General features: G+C 42.1%; 1 protein-coding gene across 1 annotated transcript in view; it reads right to left on the reverse strand.

Annotated features, from left to right (window-relative positions):
* Positions 1-458: 458 nt before the first annotated feature.
* DPP4 (dipeptidyl peptidase 4) overlaps positions 459-21253 on the reverse strand; it is a 77811-nt gene continuing 57016 nt past the window's right edge. Inside the window, exons 20-26 of the mRNA XM_045780805.2 lie at positions 19138-19332; positions 16549-16603; positions 15897-15996; positions 12790-12854; positions 3714-3786; positions 3378-3451; positions 459-1584 (exon numbers count right to left, since the gene is read on the reverse strand). Of these exons, the coding sequence (XP_045636761.2) occupies positions 1483-1584; positions 3378-3451; positions 3714-3786; positions 12790-12854; positions 15897-15996; positions 16549-16603; positions 19138-19332 (664 nt within the window). The 3' untranslated portion in view covers positions 459-1482. The remainder of the gene's footprint in view (positions 1585-3377; positions 3452-3713; positions 3787-12789; positions 12855-15896; positions 15997-16548; positions 16604-19137; positions 19333-21253) is intronic.

Consider the following 21253-nt stretch of genomic DNA (forward strand, 5'->3'; position numbering starts at 1 on the left):
AGTTATCTGCTAGACTAAATGCAGCATCTGAAATCTATGCTTTCATTAATATAGATATATCAGCCCAAAATAGTCAAACACTTGAGTTACTGACTCCTTAACTTACACTGAGATGTTATTGTTGATGTTATTTGTTCTTATAACATGAGCCTCATCACAGTTTCCTGGAATAAAATTATATATTATGTATCACCTAAAAAATAAAAATTATTTGGGTTTTTCAAAAGCTATATATGTTTGTGATAACAAATTGTATATGTATTACATAAAAGCCCTACAAACTGCTTAATTTAACACATTTTTATGTATCTTTTTTTTTTTTTTAACAAAAACTGAACTCTCTCCATGTTTACAAGGCAGTCTGGGGTAACAAGCAAAATAAACAAGAGCCTTTTTGGATAAGCGTGTCCATATGCCAACGTGGTTTAGGTCTCATTCAAGACACAAAACGCATTACCTCTGAAAAAATGAAGGAACATTTATTAAATGACCAGGAGAAATTCCACCGTATGTAGAATGAGAATAACAATACATAACTTTGTAGTTTATTTTTGATTTTTAAAAACAAGGCCAAGGAAGTTAAAATATTCTCTTCATTAAGATGCTCAAAGAAATGAACTAAGAAAAATTGATGCAAGGACTCCTTCAAGTTCGAATTTGTGATACAAATATTTTCATCTTTTAACAGGGCAAGCTGATGTGTTCACATCTCGGTTCCAAGCTGCCTCTTTCACTAGGAAACATCAGTAGTTGTAAGGCACAGTGACAGTGCTTTCCCCTCCCCCTTGCTGTGTGTTTGTCGCACCTATAGCCGTAGCTGGCACCTGGGGGCCTTGCATTGTTGGCAGATTCCCTCTCGTTTCTTTGGAGTCTATTCAACTGCTGTGGTTTTACTCAGAAGTCAGTGTTTTGCATATATGATTTCCTGAGACTGTTTGAATAGTCTTTCTCAGAAAACCGTGCCAGTCTGGCTGCGAACAGCTCTTCTCCAAGAGTTGCTGACAGGAGCCTGGTCGGGTCATCGTGCTCGGACGTGGGTTCCCAGCCAGACCTACTGGCTCCTTCCCCTCACCCTTCCCTTCTTACCCCTGTCTCAGTGACGTCACTGCTCACATCATGCCATCCCTTTGAAGAAGAGAACGAGATTTGGACTGGTCCAGTTAGAAAAGAATAAAATGCTTCCCAGGGAACCTATGCAAAGCTCCCATAAAAACAATTCAGATTTGTTGTTTCAGCAACGGATGTGGAAATGATTTTAAATAATAAACAAAACCAGACGGAATAATTCAAACTTCAGTAAGGTAATAATCTGTTGCAAAGACAGAAGTCCCTATTTAGGGTTACAGACATGAGATTGGGGAACAAAGGTAACCTTGAATTTCTTGATTTGAGTGTACTTTTTCTTAAGATCATCATCTTAACAGTGCAGTTTTGAGATAGAACAAAAATGGCTGTTAATAAGGTCGGGCATGTTTGGAGGTGCTAAGGTAAAGAGAAGCACTGTTTTATGAAGTGGCTCATGTGGGTATATATGTGCTGGTGTGCCGTGCTGCTGGCAATCCCGTGGTCTTCGTCTGTGTACCACTGCAGAGAAAGAGAAAGGCCGGAATTAGGAAGTCAGTTGTCTTCTTCTTTTTTAGAAAATAATTCAAATAAGCTCTCATGAGCACACATAGAATTAAAACATTGTTTTAAGGGTATGTGTATATATATATATATGGTAATGAAACTATCCAAATCCACTTTCAGATTTGACTCAAAGGACACTTAGAACCACATCATTCACAGGAGAGAATGTTTATCCCATTAAGCACACTAGTTTTAGTTAAGTGTTATCAAGTGTCAGATTTCTCCTACACTGCAGGAAGAGAAACTGTATTAAAATAAATGAGTTTTTTATTTTTTTATTTTTATTTTTTTTTATTTTTTTAAAGATTTTATTTATTTATTTGACAGAGATAGAGACAGCCAGCGAGAGAGGGAACACAAGCAGGGGGAATGGGAGAGGAAGAAGCAGGCTCATAGCGGAAGAGCCTGATGTGGGGCTCGATGCCATAACGCTGGGATCATGCCCTGAGCCGAAGGCAGACGCCCAACCGCTGTGCCACCCAGGCGCCCCAAAAATAAATGAGTTTTTTAAAAGCACTTTTTCCTAATATATGTTACCAAGGAACTAGAAAAATCTATTTCAATATTTCATACATATGTTTGACATGAGGTCAAAAGTCAAATGTATTATTGGCAAACACTTTGATTTTTCACCAGAATTTTCTATCTGTATGTCTGACATTTATGAAAGAGTTGATGACTTGAGGCAAAAATTTATCAACGCATCCCACAATAAACAAGTAGGAAGTCACTACCAGGTAAACATATATTATGGAGACATTAATAAAACTTGAAAAAATTGCCTAATTAAAATATCATTTCTTTGAGTAGCAAAAAACCTCTTACAAGAATCTGACCCCAAAAAATATAAGCCAGGTTTGGGTTTTTTTTTTTTTTTTTTTTTTTTTGGTATCCAATAACTGGCCCACTCTAATTCAGTGGGCACCATTTGAACTGATCACAGAGCAAAGTGTGTGTGTGTGTGTGTGTGTGTGTGTGTGTGTGTGTGTGTGAAGAGAGTGAGGAAAAGAGGTTTTCTAGCTAATAGAGGCAAGAAAGCATTTTATACAAAAATATTTAGTGCAACACACATGCATATACATATATACAAACATACATTTAATGTATGTTATACACACACACAACATCTTTTCGTTTTTCTTCTTGATCTGAAAAGGTCTAGAGCAAAAAATGAATCTGACTTACTATCTAGAAACAGCCTACTGTACAGGCAACAACAGCACTAGCCATTTCCAACTCTATAAAACAAGCCTAATTGTTTATTGCCTGGGGTTGTTCAACAAAAGGTACCCCTGCCATTGCAAAAACTGAAGCATGCCGATTATTAATGCCCCACTGTTGTCAGAATGGCTAGTAATACTTACTAGACAGAAATGGATTTTCATATTGGAGCTGAGCTATTATGAGGCTGGTTTCACTTTAGACTTACTCTGCCGCACATTTACTGAGTAAGTGATTGCTTCTGAATCCAAACAGGGAGAGATGGAACAATCACATGGGTAGGAGAGCACTGTTCTGACACTCCCGAGATATGCAATACTGTGCTGCTCAACTCCCAAGTCTCTAATAGTTTTGAACATTACTCTCTCTATGGCTTAAGGATATCACTTCCAACTTCTCATTGGGCAAATAAAAACCCTTTTAATTCTGTCCCGGTCTCCTGGGACTGCTTGAGGGGAAGGAGCGGGAGAGGGGAAATCAAGACCCCACCAGCAAGTTCTCCCCTTTTGCAGCAAGCTTTGCTATACCATTGCTTGGAAATCCACTCCGGCATCCACCAAGGCCTTGGAGATCTGAGCCGACTGCTGAAAGTGAACGTTATCTGCAGGGAGAGAAAGGGAACACAAAGTATCTAATAGCCGCTCCTTTTCTGATGGGAAGGGTGGGAAAGGCACAAGAAGAAAGGGACTATTTGAAGTTCTAGGACTTCGCATCCCATTTAGCCCAAGACAAGTGAGTTGTGGAAAGCAACACTGTTTTATTGAAGTAAATGTAACAGTCTTGCCCCTCATGCTTTTGTTTTGTCAGTAGTGAAATTGCAAACCTGTCTGTGATACTAAAAAGTCTAATTAACTGAAACTCACCATCTGCTGTTCCATGAATAAGGAGGTACTCAACTTGTTTAAAATTTTCAGCTCTGCTCATGACTGTTGAATTCTGGAATTGGGAAAAAGAATGTCATTATTCAAAAAAAGATCTGCCATAAACTGATTTTTCACTTCAGTTTACAAAATAAAATGTTTTCAGCTGGGGCCCCCTTTGATACAAAATATAGCAAACCGATATTTAAGCAAATGCTGTCTCCATGCATGGCAGAATGCACAGCATGCCCTGTGCCTGGGAGACAAGACTGGAAAGGGAGGATGCCACATCTTCCTTGCACATGCAGGCAGAGGGCACCTGCCACCAGGGCTGCACGCAAAGCCCCTTGAGTCCCAGATCCCAGATTGGCTATGTCCTATGCATTAGCACAGGGCAGAGTCTCATATTAGCAATGTATGTTCCATGGGCTTATGCTGTAGTTCAGCCAAAAAGTGTATTGCCATGGCAACCGTGTGTCACATGGTGCCATACATGCTACATTTCAAAGAGCCTGTACATAGCATTTGCAACTAAACATACTCTGCAATATGTCATATGAACTTTGGTCCACATTGCTAGGCAATGAATGAGAAGCAAGTATTACCTCTTTTGGAACAGATGTTTAAAACCTAGGCAAATGTAACATATGGGAGGGGAATGGGGTGCAAAAGATCAAGCATGGCCTTAGAAAATCAGTGGGTTGTTGTTGTCTGCTTCGTTCTGTATCAGGGAAAATCCTGCTATTGGATCAGCCAGAGAAATTGGGCGAAAAATTGGGAGGTAAGCTTTTTGAAGACTGGCCTCAGTGAGGCAGGACTTCTAGAATGGGGGTGGGGCCTTCGATGAGAAAGTCTTTGAAAGCACAGAACTGGTCATCTGATCTTGATTTGGGGATGTTTACAAAGTTGGGATGAAGGCAAAGGTGTCACAGAGGCATCGTAGTGCCTCTGGAAGGAGGCGAGCTGGAGTCTGCTTCTCTTGACTCCTTACAGTTTGGGCACAGGGAGGGCCGGTAGTTTTCCTATAGGATTAAAAATCATCCAGCTATTCCTCCAGCATCTTGGTAAATCGAAGTCAACTTTATGAGTGCCAAGGTAGGTATTTTACAGATCTCTTTGTAGCTAACACCAGCTTCGTACTTTTTGATGGGAACCCTGATGGTCTCAGGAAGGGGACAGGGCTAAGGGAACTGGATTTGGATTCCAGCCCCGGCTTCAGCATCAGTGAGCTGTGCACCTGGAGACATGCTGCTCTCTGAGTCTCTTTTTCTGTAAAACGGAAGTATTTGCAAAAAGCACTGCTCTCTTCAATCCTGCCAACAGTCCTCTGAGATAGGTCCACAGCAATCCTGCTTTCTCCATGGCGACCCCACGACTCAAAAGTGACGAACTCGCACTAGGTTACATCTGTACGAAGTGTCGGAGCTGGACACAAGGTCTGAGAGCAGAACCTCTTTTACTTCCTATGCCGCTCCGAGGCCGCTCAAATTCCAAGCTGCTCACGATGTGGCCTTCCAGCAAAGGGACCCTGAGAGCCAAGGTGACTGTCCTGGAACTTGGGCGGCGCGAGCGCGCTGGCTATCCCTTCGGCCGCAGGGGTCCCATGCCTTCCTACGCGGAGCAGGTCCGAAGAGAGCTGCTCTGCACGGCCTGTGAGAGGTGGAAGCGTGTTTTCTGAACCTGCAGCTGCCGCAGAGCCCAAGGCGGCAGCAGAACCCCGAGCAATCTCCGCTCCTCAGAAAGCAAGGGGTCAAAACCAACCTCCCCAAAGGGCAGAGTAGGATTCAGGGCTTGAGCTGCCAGACGCTGGGGCTCCAGCACCGCCGGCGAACGCGCACCGGGCGAGCCGCAGGCCCCGACGCTCCCCGCGACGTGCCCCAGCCGTGGCCGCTCGCTCGGCCTCGGTCCTGCCCACGCCGAACCCAGCGCTCGGCCACCGCGGCACACGCGGCTGCCGCCCCGACACCTGACCCGCGCAGGCAGCTCTGCCACTTCGCCTCACCTCCAAAAACCCCACGGGCCTTCCTGGCTTGGCAGCTCGAACAGCAAAAGCTGCTCCTACAACCTCCACGAGCCATGAAACTGAGAAATGTCATTGAAACATAGAGTAATAGTTAGGAGACATATAAATACGCAGGACAGTTAGCAAGGAATGTGATAACTACTGGAGTTTGGACCAAAACAGTTTCTGGCTGCCTTTTTTTTTTCTTAAATGGAGTGAATACAGGCTGAAAGAAGACAATTTTTATAAACAAGTAAAACCCTGAGCCTAAGATAAATGTTGTGATGTACACACTGTAGCTGTGATGAACTAGACATGGTGAGAAATGCAACATACTGAGAAAAAGACGAAAACTGTGATAAAAGTGTCATGATGCAAATTGTTTTACATTAACAATATTACACTACAAAGAAAGAAAGACAAATACTTTAATGCAGCACGAGAAAAATAAAACAAAAGCCTCCCCGGCAACGGTGAGCTAGGTGTGCCCTTTCCATGCTCGCTTCCCCCTGCTCCCCGGGAGAAGCCTCCAGAGGGGCCTCCGGGCGCGAGGCGGACCGGTGGACGGGCAGCCTGGAGGCCCACGCCGGCTCTCAGGCTCTCAGGCGGCAGAGAGCATCCCCCCCACCCCCCGAGATGCGGCCGTGGCATCTTGCCTCTGGCACCACCCATCATTCCCTACTGGACCCAGAATCCTGGCTTCTCCCTCGAGACAGACCCTTGGCGGTCCACCGCGCGGAAGGCAACCCCGAAGCCAGAGAAAGAGGCGCGCATTAACTGAAGATGTGGTTAATAATCGGAAATAATATCGCCGTGCTATTTTAACCCACTAAAATAGGATCATCCCCATTTGCCTATCGATGGGAACAGAAATAGAAAAGGAAATGGATGACTAAGTTAGAAGCCGAATAGTCTATCACCAGCTACTAAAAAGGAAGCTCAGAGTGATAAATGGGCAAGGATGCAATGGTGGTGCAGTTGGCACTCTCCCGAGGCTAGAAACTTCCGGAGAGCCCCGCTGTCAGCAACAGTCTGGCAAAGCGAAGTGGGAAGGATTGGTCCAGTGGCAGTGCCGAATCCACAGCATCTCTGCGAGGAGCTTTTCCTTCAAGCCCTAAGAAGAACCATCTGTAACTGCTTGTCGGATCATGCCGGTTCCGCAGTCACCTTCCGGCAAATAAATCTTTGTATTTTTGAAATAAAGAGGGAGCTGATAAGAGCGGGGAAGTACTGTAAGAAACGGAAGTTCTAACAATTTTTAAGCTGCCCCTTGTGCCATCGAGGACCCATAAGGACAACCGGCTTCCTGAGGACGATGAGGGAGGCAGGTGCCATGTTTCGACAGCTTACCTCAGGCCAGGCACGGGGGTCCCATTTAATCCTTTCAATAACCCTGTGAGGTAGGCTTGATGATCCCCATTTTCCAGATGAGGAAACTGAGGTTCAGAGAGCTTACGCAACCTCTCCGAGCTCACACTGCTAGTAAATGGTGGAAACCAAATTTGAGTAGAGGTCGAACTCCGAAGTCCATTCCCCTTAGCATGATGTTCTAGTGTCCCTTCACATCCCAGCCAACAACTCCTCCCCGTTCCCAGGCTTTCTCGGAAAGGACAAACGGCCACCGGTCTCACAGACAGCCCAGCACGTCAGGGAGCTACTCCGGGTGCACCGACTTCCTCTACGCGTTCTCCAGCTTGCAACCGAAACCTCATCGATAGCATTAAGTAATCCTATTTTAGGAAGCACCATTAGTGCCACAGAAAACAGAGGCCAGAGAAAATTGTTGAGAAAAAATTATTTCGACCCACTCTACCGGATGTTTTCCTTGTTTACATCTATCAAACAACTGTATCCGTGAGACGCCAAGGAAAGAGAGCCCATCAACCCGACAGGGGGCCCTACCTCAGTCCTCACCAAGCAACACTGGCTTCTTTAAAGATCACACAGCAGTCAACATTTTATCAGCACTCAACAAACAAGTTAAGGTTTGGCTTAAATCTGAAGGTCTCTCTCCCTTTGGCATATTCTGGGATAATAGAACAAATGTCAAATCAGTACAAGATGGCATATTTACAAAATTGCACCCTGTTTTGCATAACCTAACGATGCAGCAGTTCTTAAGGACTGAACATTTCAAATCTGCTAGCAGAAGACTGCCAAATCTATGACTGTTTCATACACTTGCCAAAAGCCTATCAAATTTTGAGCAAAATGCAAAATAAATCTCCTCTACAAGTTAAATCAGTCCCTTCTGTGTGTTCCAGGCTGCCCTCTTCCCTTGGCAACAAGGCTCAGGACTTGGGCCCCATTTCTCTTGCCCTTGATCTTCTGCTTCTCTGCGGATTCATAAATCCATTCCCACCCCGGTCTGTGTCCTGCTTTACGGGCCGCCATTTGGCCTGCTCTTCCCACAGCCCTGCTTCCATGTTACCCGTCGGTTCAGCCAACCTGCTTCACAAATCCCCAGAAAACCAGCTGTACCTGGTACTCGTGCGGCTGTGCTGCTCGGCCTCGTCCCTCTCTGCCACCCCCGCAGAGCGCCTATGCTCTCCCTCTTTATTCCTGAGTCTTTCTTTATTGGCTTCACAGGAGCGCCCCTCCCTCTCTCACCCCTCAGCATCTACGTGTTATGTAACATTTTTGTGCCTCAGTTTCAGTGTCAATAAAATGAAGATAATTAAGCACTTCTCTCAGAGAATCTGAGGGAGAACTGAACCTAATAATCCTTGTGAAGAGCTTAGAATAGTGTCTGCCCGTGGAAGCAAGCACTTAATGAATAAATGAGAAAAATGAATGAAATAAATGAAACTGGATCCCACCCCCAACCAGTTGAGAGGAGCTGGGGGGGAAGGTGAAACCCTAACTTCTTGGCCACTTCCTTTCCCTGCCCAGCATGCTCCCAAGGTACAAAATTCCTGGGGCTCATCACAATTAGAGAACCACTTCTCTTTTCCATACATAGGGGGCACTCTGTCATATTTGAGTTCATGCTTTACTAGCTACTCTCCTTTATTTCTCTTTGATAATTTTGTGTGCACATCTTTCCTCACCAACAAGGTAATAAACTTATGAACAATGAAAATACCAAGGGCCTTGGATGGGTGAGTGAAAGTTGACCGTATGTTTATTTTTGAAAAAGGTTTGACTAAAAGACCTACGACTGACCCTATGAACGACTACCTGTCAATGTTCGTGAGCAACACACTCCTCAAGGTGTGGCGGTAGTTGCTATTGGCTTTTTGCTGTTGGGGGTGAGGGCTGTCTCATTGCCTATCAGATTCCTTTGCTCAAATCTGCCGCCATTTTGGTCTGCTGTGGACTGAGATTCACTGCAGAAAAGATGTTTCCACAGAGCTACACTGCCTTTAAAAGTGCTCCTGCCTTACCACTTGGCAGTAGGTGGGTGATTATCTACAAGGAGTCTCATGGGATCACTGCTCATGTCACTGCATTGGGTCTGAGCCTTAGTCCAGGGTCTGCTAATCTATTCGGCAGCTTTGTAAGAATAGGAAAAGGCATTCCTTCTGGTTGGATGCAACCCCAGAGGTTCATGTCTTAGTGAATGAAGCATTGACTAGTTTTCAGCAGTGCGCAGGCTGAACAACTGTACATGGCATCCCTACCTGTTCCATTTGTGTATACAAATGGTTTCTGCGATTTCCTTTCCTAAATCATAAGTAGGACCTTTATCTTCATAAAAGGTGCTTCTCTCGGTGATGTGAGTTTCTCTAAATTCTTCCAAATCTGGGTCATCAATGACCTAATAATGATCCCTTTTTCTCATTTATTTTTTTTAAATTAAAGATTGTCTTCTCTTATAAAGGCTATAATCCTGGCTACTCTATTGATGATTCATTAGCTGCAAATATAGACAAAAATCAGGGCCTTGCTTATTCCACACTTTGGTCCTTCCTGGCCCGGATGTCCTGCAGAGAGTCAGTGAGTCAGACGAAATGAGAATCATTTTCAAAATATTTCCTTCTGACCCACAGACAGGCACAGGGTACTGAAAGCCTCTAAGGAATTATCTTCTTTGTCTTTTCCAAAAGGGTGGGAGGAGGGGGGGGAGGGAGAGAAGGAGAGAGAGAAATAAAAACAACCTGGGAAAGAAAAGTAAAAGATGGGGTCCAGAGGGGCAGCTGGGGCCTCGGAGGAAAATAGAATCTTTGAATGTATTCTTGCCAGAGACAAAAGCACAGGCTTATTTAAAAAACAAAGGAGGGCAGCTTTATTCTAAAGCCTGCTGTGCACCAAATATAGGCACTTAGATTCAGCTCTCCACACTCTGAGGAAGCAACTTACCAGGGTGGAAACAATTCAGTGAACGATCGCCTCCCTTTCCCTACACACCTTAACTCTCACCCGCCCAAATCATTCCTCCGAGTAACACATTGGGAACCTTTCGCTCCCTGGTACTGGCAGTTTTAATGTGTCCATTGCCAGCACTGAATTTTGTGCCAAGAAAACTCGACTCCTGGCGTGGAAGGATTAAACAGTCCTCGGGAGCCATCTGTGCAGTGAAGTGAAAGAGTGACTTGGTGCACCCAGTGTGCGTGTGTTGCCATTGGCAGTGGGAAGTGACTTCTATTTACATGACTACCTCATGCGGCGAACACCTAAGGGGAGAGACGAACATGGCCACCTCAGGGCGGGTAGAGATGGGGAAGAGGGGGATCGATGCGGGAATGACGGGCCTCTGGGAAAATCTGGAAAAAGATGCAGGATGAAAGGAGATTAGAACGAATTATCCTGAAGGGAGGAGGGCCGGCTGAAGAGGAAAGACCCTGTTGGCTGTCGGCTGATGTTCATGGAGGGAAGGAGGGCAGGTGCTGTGGACTTCCCTAGATGTCGGGGTTTGGGCTTGACCCTGTGCCTCTAGGTTCAAGGACTTTTCAGAATGGGATTTTAAAAATGAACTTTTGACTTGACATCCACCAGGTTCTAGAGTCAGGGGTGGGGTTCCGGACAGTAAGTACAGCTCTGTTTTGGGAGTTTTAGTACTTGGGATATATGAGAAAGCCCTTCAAGCAACTCAGCAAATATGGCATACCGCAGGAGGGATGGCTTTCAAAGGTCAGCATCCTGGTCAGGTTAGGGACAAGAAAATTCCAGATGTAAAATGAGAGAAGTGATGGAGACAGGCAATTTTTATAACAATGTTTCCCTTCAAAAATTCTTAAATCAGGAAAGGTTTTAAGGTTTATACGTCATCCTGGGTCACCTAAAGAACACAGTGTTGAGTAAAGATGTGAACAGTTAATAATACTGCAGAAGGGAAATGGGGGTACAAAATAACCACGAGTTCAAGATAGAGAAACTGAAGATTAAGAGATAGACAAGAAAATGTCATGAGAGTCAAGAGGGATGCTAGTCCGCCAGAAGAGCAGTACTAAATGGAGATACGGAGGAAATGACATTGCAGACAGAAGGAACAGAAGACAAGGGTATAAAAGCGAAAGGCCCAGAAACATTCAGAGAGCAGTGACTATTACAAGCGAACCGGGCCATCGTAAGAAGGATGTTGAACACCTGGTTAAAGAATGAAGGTTGGACTCAGTTGAGTCACATGAAAGATCCGTGAAAGTGTTGTATGTGGGGCTGTGGGGATTAATCTCATGTCCCATTGTGGTAAAGACGGAAGCAGACAAAGATAAGCTAAGGGGACACCAATTGTGTTATTATTAGAAAAAAGCAGATAGTCACGTGACAGCAGCAACATGGTGACTGATGAAGAAGGGAAAGGATGTTTAAGGCAGCTTATTGGATGTGGAGGAGAAAGATTAGGAAGAATTGAGTCCAAAGTATTATGGGGGACAACTGGCAGAAATGGGGACAACCTGATTACGGGACTGCTTGGTAGTGGAAGGTGATCGGTTCATCTCCCTTTACTGGTTGTCGCTTTTCTCTCTTGACTGGAAAACACACACGCAGGTAGACTTAGCCACATACTCCTCCCTGCACCCCCTCCACCCTAAGCCTTCCTAAATAAAGTTGAAAGAGCTAAGACGAAACCGTGTATACTTACGTCACAAAACTAGACATTTTATATGAGTTTTCCTGTGATTTGATCACATGGCTTCAGAATCTATAGGAATGGTGGCATCTAATAAGAATGTACACGTACTGCTCGGAGCGATGCGTTCATATGAAACCCATGTATTGAGAGTTGCGGCCCAGATGAGAAATTGTGTGAACTTATTCTTGTTTTTGTTTTTCATGCTTTTTAATTCCTTACCCTGCAGAGCATTTTGAATTTCCTTTGGAGAATTTGACCATGAAATGATTGACCTTGTCATCTGCAAGTTTTGGGGTTTTCAACACACACGACAGATCGACTCAGGAAAGTTCTGGAAGGGCCAAAGAGCTACAGAGGTCTCTCGGAGTTAGGCTAGCACTCCCGGCTACATCAGTGCGACACCAGAGAGGGTGCTCTGGCTCGGCCGTGGCATCCACACTCGCACACGTGGCTGCCAACGATGGCGGCTTCCAGGCCATCTTTCCAATGCTGTAGCCTGTCTGCAGAGCAGCCTGCCTCTTGTGCCCCTGTCAGCCAACCCTGCTGGAGGCTATGCAGGAACTGTGGCTTCCAGGGCTCTTCAGGGCACTGCCCAATTGTACTCTTCACCTGCGTTACTCCAATATTGTTTGAGCAAACTGTATATAGTTGGCCATGAATAGGAAAATTATAGGTTTGTACATACATCTTAATTATAATACCGTAGACATTTTAATATATAGCTAAAGGTTTAGGGAGTCTTCTGGGTTTTAAAGGAATATGTCGAATTTGACATGTTTTCTAAATGAAATTTTTATAATTAAAGTAATTATCTGGTGTTGCTTTGTATTTCCAAATGAATGCATATTGTGACCTATATAGCATACGATAAAGACTGTAATTAATGCAGAATATAGTAGGGGAAGCTAGTGGAGTATCTCTAAACCACCTGTGTTATTTCTTTTTAACAAGAATTTTGTTGGAAATAAAAAATATATATTTTCTAGAATAGATACACTTAAAAATGTTCTTTAACAACTTATAAATAGGTTATGAAATGGATCTAGTTTCTCATCTCTTACCTTGTAATAGTCAAGGTTGTCTTCTGGAGTTGGGAGACCCATGTAACGTTCTGTATACACTGAGTCTGTAAGGAAAAACATTTAAAAATAGTTAATTCATACGACAAACTTTTCTTCTTTTTACTGGGTTACTTTACATGCTTTCATATACTGCAACTTGTGCGTGGGTCTGTAGCGTCCCCCTCAGGAGTGTCTCCTCAAGATCATTTTTATTTGGCTTGTTAATGCAGTCAGACAGCCGCTCAGACTCGTGCCTTTCCGTCCTCAGCTGGAACCAATGAGGGTAGGAGGAGATCAAACTAGGTGATCTAAACCCAGTCAAAAATCCATCTACAGAGGGCATCCGGGTGGCTCAGTTGGTTAAGCATCTACCTTTGGCTCAGGTCATGATCCTGGGGTCCTGGGATCAAGCCCCACACTGAGCTCAGCAGGGAGACTGCTTCTCCCTCCCCCTTAGCCCCCCCCCCTTGCTCGGGCACTCTCACTCACACACCCTCTCTCAAATAAATAAATAAATCTTTTTAAAAAAAATCCATCTGCAGAAAAATCAAATGTTAAGTGCTGAAAAGTAAGGGCTCTTAACATCATCATCTGATCCTTTCAAAGAATCTTAATTAGGAAGTCACTTAATGTCTCAACTGTCTTGAATTTTTGGTCCTGACACAAGCATATGCCCTAATTTTCTTTTGGAAATCGCTTATAATGTTCAATTACTAGCTGCTTACTTAAATCATATTTTTTTGGCAATTTACAATCCACTATAATGAAAACAAAGAATTAAGTTATCATTTATTTGCTGTATATCCCCGTATGAGCTCCGTTACTCCATCACAATGCAAGTTAAACATTTGTTTTTGCTCATTTTGTGGCAAGCCCTCAATTTTGGCATTACAACAGTTGTGTATTGTGAAATCGATCACATTAATATCTGCTAAAATGATGTAAGTTCTTTTATCTATAAATATGGCTGAAAACAGGATACATAATTGGTTTGGTTATTTTGGATAACTAAACATATTTTTTTTGCCCTATTTTTAAAAATTTTATAGATATATCCTAAAATATATGTGAGAAAACTTACAATTTACTGTGGCTAAATTCCAAAATAACTTTAAAAATCTGAAGTAATTGCTTTGAAAGATGCCCCCTCCAGTGACCAGATTACAGTAAATAGGAAGTACAGAGTAACACGCTGTCATTGTGCTAGTTAGGTTAGTGGCTTGAATTTCACGGCAATTGTACAGGTAGTTCCACACTGATCTCATTAATTCTTTAAATGAAGATATCATCTAAACAACAACCTTAAACAAACATTCTGACCCTTTTTGAATGTCTGGCATCATTAACAACTACATTGATGATGAGTGTTAGTTTTGTCACATGTATTCTTTATGCCTGTTCTATGGAAATCAAAATACTGTCTTTCAAAATGAGTAATGGCAACATTGTATCCTTTTGATTAAAAGGAATGCAGACTATATGTAATTTTATGTATCTAGAGGACACTAATATAGACAATATAATATTTTGAAGGACATTTTTAAAAATACAAGATCTTCATAAAATGTTCAGATCTTTTAACATTTAAATATGAATAATTTAGGTTGTACATGTGAGAGGAGGTTTGAAAATAGCCTTTAAAGGCAAAATGAATTTTTCCTGAAACAGCAGCAGACTACAATTCTTCTTGTTCTAGAATGTAATACCCCTTACTTCTTATGTTAATCAGGTTTACATGCGTGAGAAGATCTGAAATTTGTTTTTTCCTTTTTTAGAGAAAGAGAGAGAGTGTGTGTGCGAGTGTGTGTGCACGATCAAGGGGAGGGGAGGAGGGGCCGGCAGAGGGAGAAGGAAAGAGAGAATCTCAAGCAGGCTCCATGCCCAGCACAGGGCTAGATCTCACAACCCTAAACCAAAATGCTTAATGGCTGAGCCACCCAGGCACCCCTGAAATTTTAATAATAGTATTTTAAAAATGCATAATACAGGTGTTGTAAACTTCTACAAATGCACCTTTGAAATACCATTTATGTATTCCTTCTATCTGATCTTTGAGTAAAATTGTTCGAATTAATACATATGTAAGAACTTTAGAAAGTGCCTATGTCTAGAAAGTTGAGTTGGTCCAAATATATTTAATGAAGTTCTCTTCACTTCTAAACTCACAAAGATTGCTTCTATTATTTTATTGACCACCAGAGGTCTCCAAAAACAAGCTATCCAAAAGAACAATTAGTATGAAGCAGAGAAGTATTATATGAAAACAAATCCATTGTGTGTAGACTAAGTCAGAAGTATGCTTTCAATTTTTTTAAACAGAAAGATAACAGTATGTATGTATGTATTTATTTTTTTTTTACATTGGCTTCTCTTGACTTAGCCTTTGAAAAAGGGTTTCCTACAAGATTGGTGCTACCGCCATACATTAGGGCAAAAAATATGTAATGAGCATATTTGTTTCAATGAGTATATCACATAAAGGACTTGATACGGGGTCTGAAAATCTGCAGGAAAATAATTCATCTTCTCACCACCTTTGACTCTTTCCCCCTACCTAGTATTCCAATGCTCACTCTCTCCACCTGGGGAATTCTAGTCTTCCATATGTATGATGCCTTATAGAATTATTTCTCAGTGATGAAGAAGAGATCCTAGAGTGGCTTTCACTAACTTAGAGACAGAGGGGGAAAAAAACAAACAACCCAGGAATTCCTCCCATCCCTACCAAAGCCCTACTTATATTTGACCTTTACTGGAAGGAAAAGAAATACATGCTTCTTTTATTCTGCTAATATGTGAAGCCCAAAAACTCAAGCTAAAATAAAGATAAAGAAGGGTTTATGTGCAGAATGTAGCATTAAGGAGGTTTGAAATTTAGGAAACAGAATTTGTTGATAACTAAACATATAGATAACAAATACTACCCCCGAGCCTTTCACAATAGCAGAATAAGTGAGACTATTCGATTATAGGTATCTGTAAAGCGCATCTACAATGAATCAGCTTATTTCCTGTAGAAACATGGAAACTCAAAAAGGAATGGTTTTGTCATTGAAATTTTAAGGTGAACACTCTGTATCTTTTTGTACCTGACAGTAATTACATACCATAGTACTCCCACCGTGAGACGGGCGCCACGGCTATTCCACACTTGAACACGCCACTGCCGGATCCCAGCACCATTGAGGTTACGTACCCTCCATATGACTAAGGAATGGAAATGGTTATTTTTATGGAGGTAAAGGAATTCAGGACATATGGTAAGCAAGTCGCAGTTTCCATATTTCTCACATCTTTATATACTGTGCCTCTTTAGAGATAGAAAGCATGGTAGAGAAGGGCTTAAATTGGCCTTAATTGGACAATATCTAAAGACTACACTTTCAGAGCCCTGGTCCCTTTGCTTGATAGGTCTAAGTGGGAAAAGCATCAAACTTTGCTGGGTGGTACTTGAAGAAAAAAAGATCGATAAGCACTAGATCTTTACTGACTTTGACTCATGAGAAAAATCACCCTCCTTCCCTCTCTCCTCTCCCACCTCTCTCCCTCCTTCTCGCCTTCCTTACCCCCCTCACCTCCCTCCTTAATCATAAGGGATTCACCGCCTAGAGATCTAAGGCATTTTACTGGGGTCTTCTTAGATTAAAAATACGGGACTTTCATCTCCAAATAGTTACATGCCAAAGATAAAATTGTCGTGCTCCAAATTATATTCACTAACTATATGGACACAGATTCATTAGCCAAACAACTACTCACCCAGCCCCAAATTGCAATCCGCTTGTCGTCCACAAATCCCATTTTTGAAAATTGTCTAAAATACATGGAAGAAGTCCATGAATTTGTATTGCATTGTGTATGGAAAACTAGATAAGTACATAAGTACGCAAATGTGAAATCCTGCCATTTGCTCTCTATTTCCTCCTGTTGGAATCTAAGATTAATTACAGCCAGCAATCAAATAAGCACCTGAGATGGATGTCAATCATTTTTTTTTTAACTTAAGAGCCAGATGAACAAGATTTACTTTTGTTGGAGTCCATAAAAATTTTGTCTGTGTGTTTGTGTGTGTGTGTGTGTGTGTGTGTGTGTGTGTGTGTGTATGATTCACAGAAAACAAATCCTGGCAGTTTTTTTCACAGCTTTATATAAAAATTTGCAGCCCAGATGCACTTTTCTTTACATAATTGAATTTAAATCTCTCCAGATGTTTTTCAGTTGAAGAGAGGCTGCCCCCGCAATGGAGAAGTAGAGGGGCCTAGAGAACATCTGGGTAGGGCTTCGGAAGGTCTCTGGGCCCCCTACCTGAGAACTTAAACACCATTCTCTAAATAAATCCCTTCTTCTGCTGGGTGTTGATTAGTTAGCTCAGCACATGAAATAGGAAGCAATTTTTCCTTGATGGATTAAGAAGTATTTTTGCCACTAAATTGTGTTCAGGATTCATATCCAGCTAAAGAAATGAGAAAAAAATGTTTACACCCACTTTTTAATCTTAACCTAACATCAAAAGGTAATTTGCTGGCTTTAAGAAGCAACCTAGTAAATGAGGCTCTTTAACTTTATAGTGTTGGTGGGGGGTGGGGACCCTTGCATTGACCTATATGTGACTTCGGAAATTTGTATGTTTTCGATTATAGATATATGCCTTAGGTGGCCCCGAGTTAAGCGATGTTAGAAGAACTTGAAAGTAAGTAGTTTTCAAATCATTATCTTCTCCCTGTAAACTTTTGAAACTGAGAAGACATATACATATAGACATGCGCACCAAAGCGTGATGTACAAGCTGATAAACTTTACAGAATGAGCATATCCTTGAACGGAGATATAGTGCATTACTACATCCCGGAAGCCTCTGGGTCATTTCCCCTTTGCAAAAGGAAAAAATGAAATGTTTTCCATTTATAAGATTCCAATTTGTGCCTGGTTTTGAATTTTATATAAAACGGGCCATGCAAGATATACACGTTTGCGCCTGGCTTCTCTCATTCAACAGCCTGTGAGATTCATCTACGCGGCTGTATGTAGTTCCTTTAATTGCTGAATTACTATTCTATTGTATAAACACACTACATCTCATTAACTTTTTAAACTAGAGATGTATGTTGTGCTTACCCAATTCTCTAATTTTGGATTTGAGAAGCCCTGGACACTCTGCCCTCTCTCACAGAGGATGTCTGGATAAATAAAATTTTAGTTTGAAAATATCACAGCCTCACTCCTGAACCAGTTTATTCTCGCTCTCTGATCTAAACCTCTCTTCCTCTCTATTTTACTTTAAAGGAAAATAGCTAGTCATTAACTTTGATATAAGAGACTTAGGGATACGTAATAAATTGTCCTCATCTCTTCTCTTTGGTTGTTTCTTGTTTTTAAAGGCATTTTCCTCCATCTATTTCATCATTCACAATTTTTCTGCATTTCCTAGTTTATGATTTCATAGCATTATTTTAAATCAACCCCTTGTCATGCTTCCCTAGACACCCAGGCAGTTGGCTATAGAAACTCCAAGACTGCATTTCGCATTTACCAGTTGAAGGTAGCTGAATTGGAGAATGCATTTGAGACTCCAATTGAGTTGGAGACCTCGATTCAAATTCTGACTTCCCCTGGCAAATTACCCCACGTAAGAGCCTGCCTTTTTTCCCTGAAGCACCTCACAGGGGTGCTGCGCGGTTCCCATGACATTGCGGGTAAAACACTGCCCATTTACCCGTGCGTTACGTGGTAACCACTATTCATCAGTAACGTCTCTCTTAAGCCAGACCCCATCTATCTGTGGGCTCATGGCTGGAAAGCACAAGAATGAGATGTGATTCATACATAATGAAGACCTTATAATTGTGAGTGAAGACGGCTGTGCTCCACAATTCTCCCCAAATGGCAGAGTAACCCTCAGCCCGCTTGTGGGGGCCACTCCCAGCACTTGAAAGCCACCACACGTAACGTAGCCTCCTGTGCCATAAAGAACACTGAGCGCCTTCGCTTAACCTTGACTGCAGGGGTACTGCTTGTTTAGTTAGATGTTTACTCGGGGTGCACTTATCCCTCAGTTTGTCCATTTGATGAATTCCGGTGTCTGTTCCTGAAAGGTTGTAGCACATATACCAAGTCCCTTTCTAGAGTCACAGACAGAGAGGAATTTAAGAAATACGTCTTTTTTTCACCTTTAGATAAGTCTATAAGGACATACATTTTTATCCAAGTGTGATATTTCACTAAAAATGTACCCCAAAGATAAAAGATTCATCCTAGGACACTTTACATTCTTTCCACTTTACAACTTTAAAATATAAATTGAGAGGGAAAAATCAGATGACCTTCGTAATTCATCTCCTAGTCACTCACCTGGCTGCTTCAATTTGATCTTCAACTTCAAATGTTCCCAGTCTTCTGTTGACTGCGTGCATGATCTTATCTCCTTGGTAACCACTTCCTCTGCCATCAAAGCTAGCTACGATAATGTTTTCTGTGCTTGCAAGGTAAGTAGCCCAGTTGAGTCTGAAGATAGCGTCTGCTTTTTGACTACACGGGCCTGCATATCTGTGAAAAATCCCAAATTGTTAGCCTTTGTGGTTTTTCTGAATCAAATGAAGAGCGCCTGTATTTCTACTCCCTGTGGACAAGAAGTATGCGTCTTCCCCGACCATGAGCCTGAAATCGTGCCAGTCACCAGGGTGTCCACAATGGTTCCTCTAAAACTTGGCAACATGACTATAATGGCTGTGCGTTTCCTTCAAAGATGCCCATCGGTTTTATCTTTGAAGATTGGTATCAAGCACAGACTTCATAGGCCAACATTTTCTAGGTGGTATATTTCTTGGAAATCGAAGAAATAAATACTTAATGGTTGGGATAGGGATGTTGTGTTATGAAAAATTAATGAGGATGACAATAAATGCAGCTTTGAATATAACCTTCCCCCCTGGCTTGCAAGCACTCCTACACTACATGTGTATTTCCTAGACTTGGACGTCCTGAAGGCCGGTTTGAGTACTGTGTGATATGCACTGCATTCCACCCCCACTCCCAGTCCCAGGACAGGTTGCACACTAAGGCTCCACAAGTCACCGTGGGATGAGCCAAGGTATGAATGACCACTACTCCTTAAAACGTCAAAGGAGAAAGAAGAAAAACATAGATGTTGTTATTCCGCTTTCTATTTATTAGTGAGCTTAACTCCCTGCTATCTGCAATCTTTACAGGCTAGAACCCACTCCCACACAGCTGGATGCACAATCTCCATCAAGCCCTCTCATTTCCATCTGTTCATCAAGAGAAGTTCCTATAGCTCCTTGCATCTCATTTAAATATGTCATCTTTGCAGGATCTACGGGACTCCTGGCCCCAGACCTTGTCCAGTACCTCTCCCTCCCAGCCCATCTCTCCTACTGGTCTGCTCACTGTTCCTTCCACTTGCATGCCTTTGCTCTTCCCAGGGAGAGAAGTCAAAAGAACTTTGGCTTTACACAAACATTGTATTACTTTCATTGTAAACTAAATATTGTTACATTCTAACTTTAAAAAGAAGAATGCATTCATGTATTTCTTGTGTGAGGAAACATTTTTTAACAACATGTGAAATGCCTTGGTCCTTTCAATGATTTTAGATTCAGTGGAGGAAGAGCCTTCCCTTAATATTAGTTATGTATCAAGTTACCCTACCCCCTAAGATTAAACAACATTATTTTTAAAAATAGAAAACAAAGATTTAGACATCTAAGGATGGGAAGAGGAAAACAACTTAAAAAAAAAAAACAGGCAGTAAATTTACCATGTTTTTTTAAACTTTCCTAATGAAGGGGGGGGTCTAACCATTCCTCACTGGGGAGCTGAGGAGGATAAAAGTCTCACTCTTTTCTAAAATATCTGTTTCCAGTATTGGCGCTAAAGCCTAAAGCAAATTAATGTCATTGCAGTCAAAGTTAGGCTTACTGAAAATCAAATAGCACATCTGGAAGTTTAAAATACCTTTTCCTCTTTCTTTGAGCTTTTGTGTTTTGCTTACATGGAACTGTAAATACGGTGCAGCAAGTTTGTGTTGGTTGCTAACACCCCTCTTTTGCTGGTGGTGGTGGTTACGATAGAAAAGTGATGTTCTTGAGTCTCAGTTTCCTTTTCTATAAAATGGGCCCAATAGAACTCCTCCTATTGGCTTGTAAATTATCTGATGGGCAACAGGCACCTGGCACGTTTGTTGGCTTGTTTTTGTCTTGTTTCTAATCAAGGAAATGAGACAGGCTGGGACAGGAGGAGTGGCATTGTGGTATTACATGGGAGTTCAGGGCAATTTTAGAAGGATTAAGTAAAAGGTATTCCCAGTCATTATCAAAAATATTTTACAAAGATGCCACATTTAGAATTTGCATGAATTTACATTTACTGTTTGAAGATGTGTGATTTTAGAACTTTCTCTGAGACGGGAAGAAGTCTGGATTATAATGAATGATTTCCTATATCACAT

Source organism: Ursus americanus, chromosome 1, assembly GCF_024610735.1.
Source record: "Ursus americanus isolate L20-20 chromosome 1, mUrsAme1.1.p, whole genome shotgun sequence".
In the NCBI taxonomy this organism is placed as follows: domain Eukaryota; kingdom Metazoa; phylum Chordata; class Mammalia; order Carnivora; family Ursidae; genus Ursus; species Ursus americanus.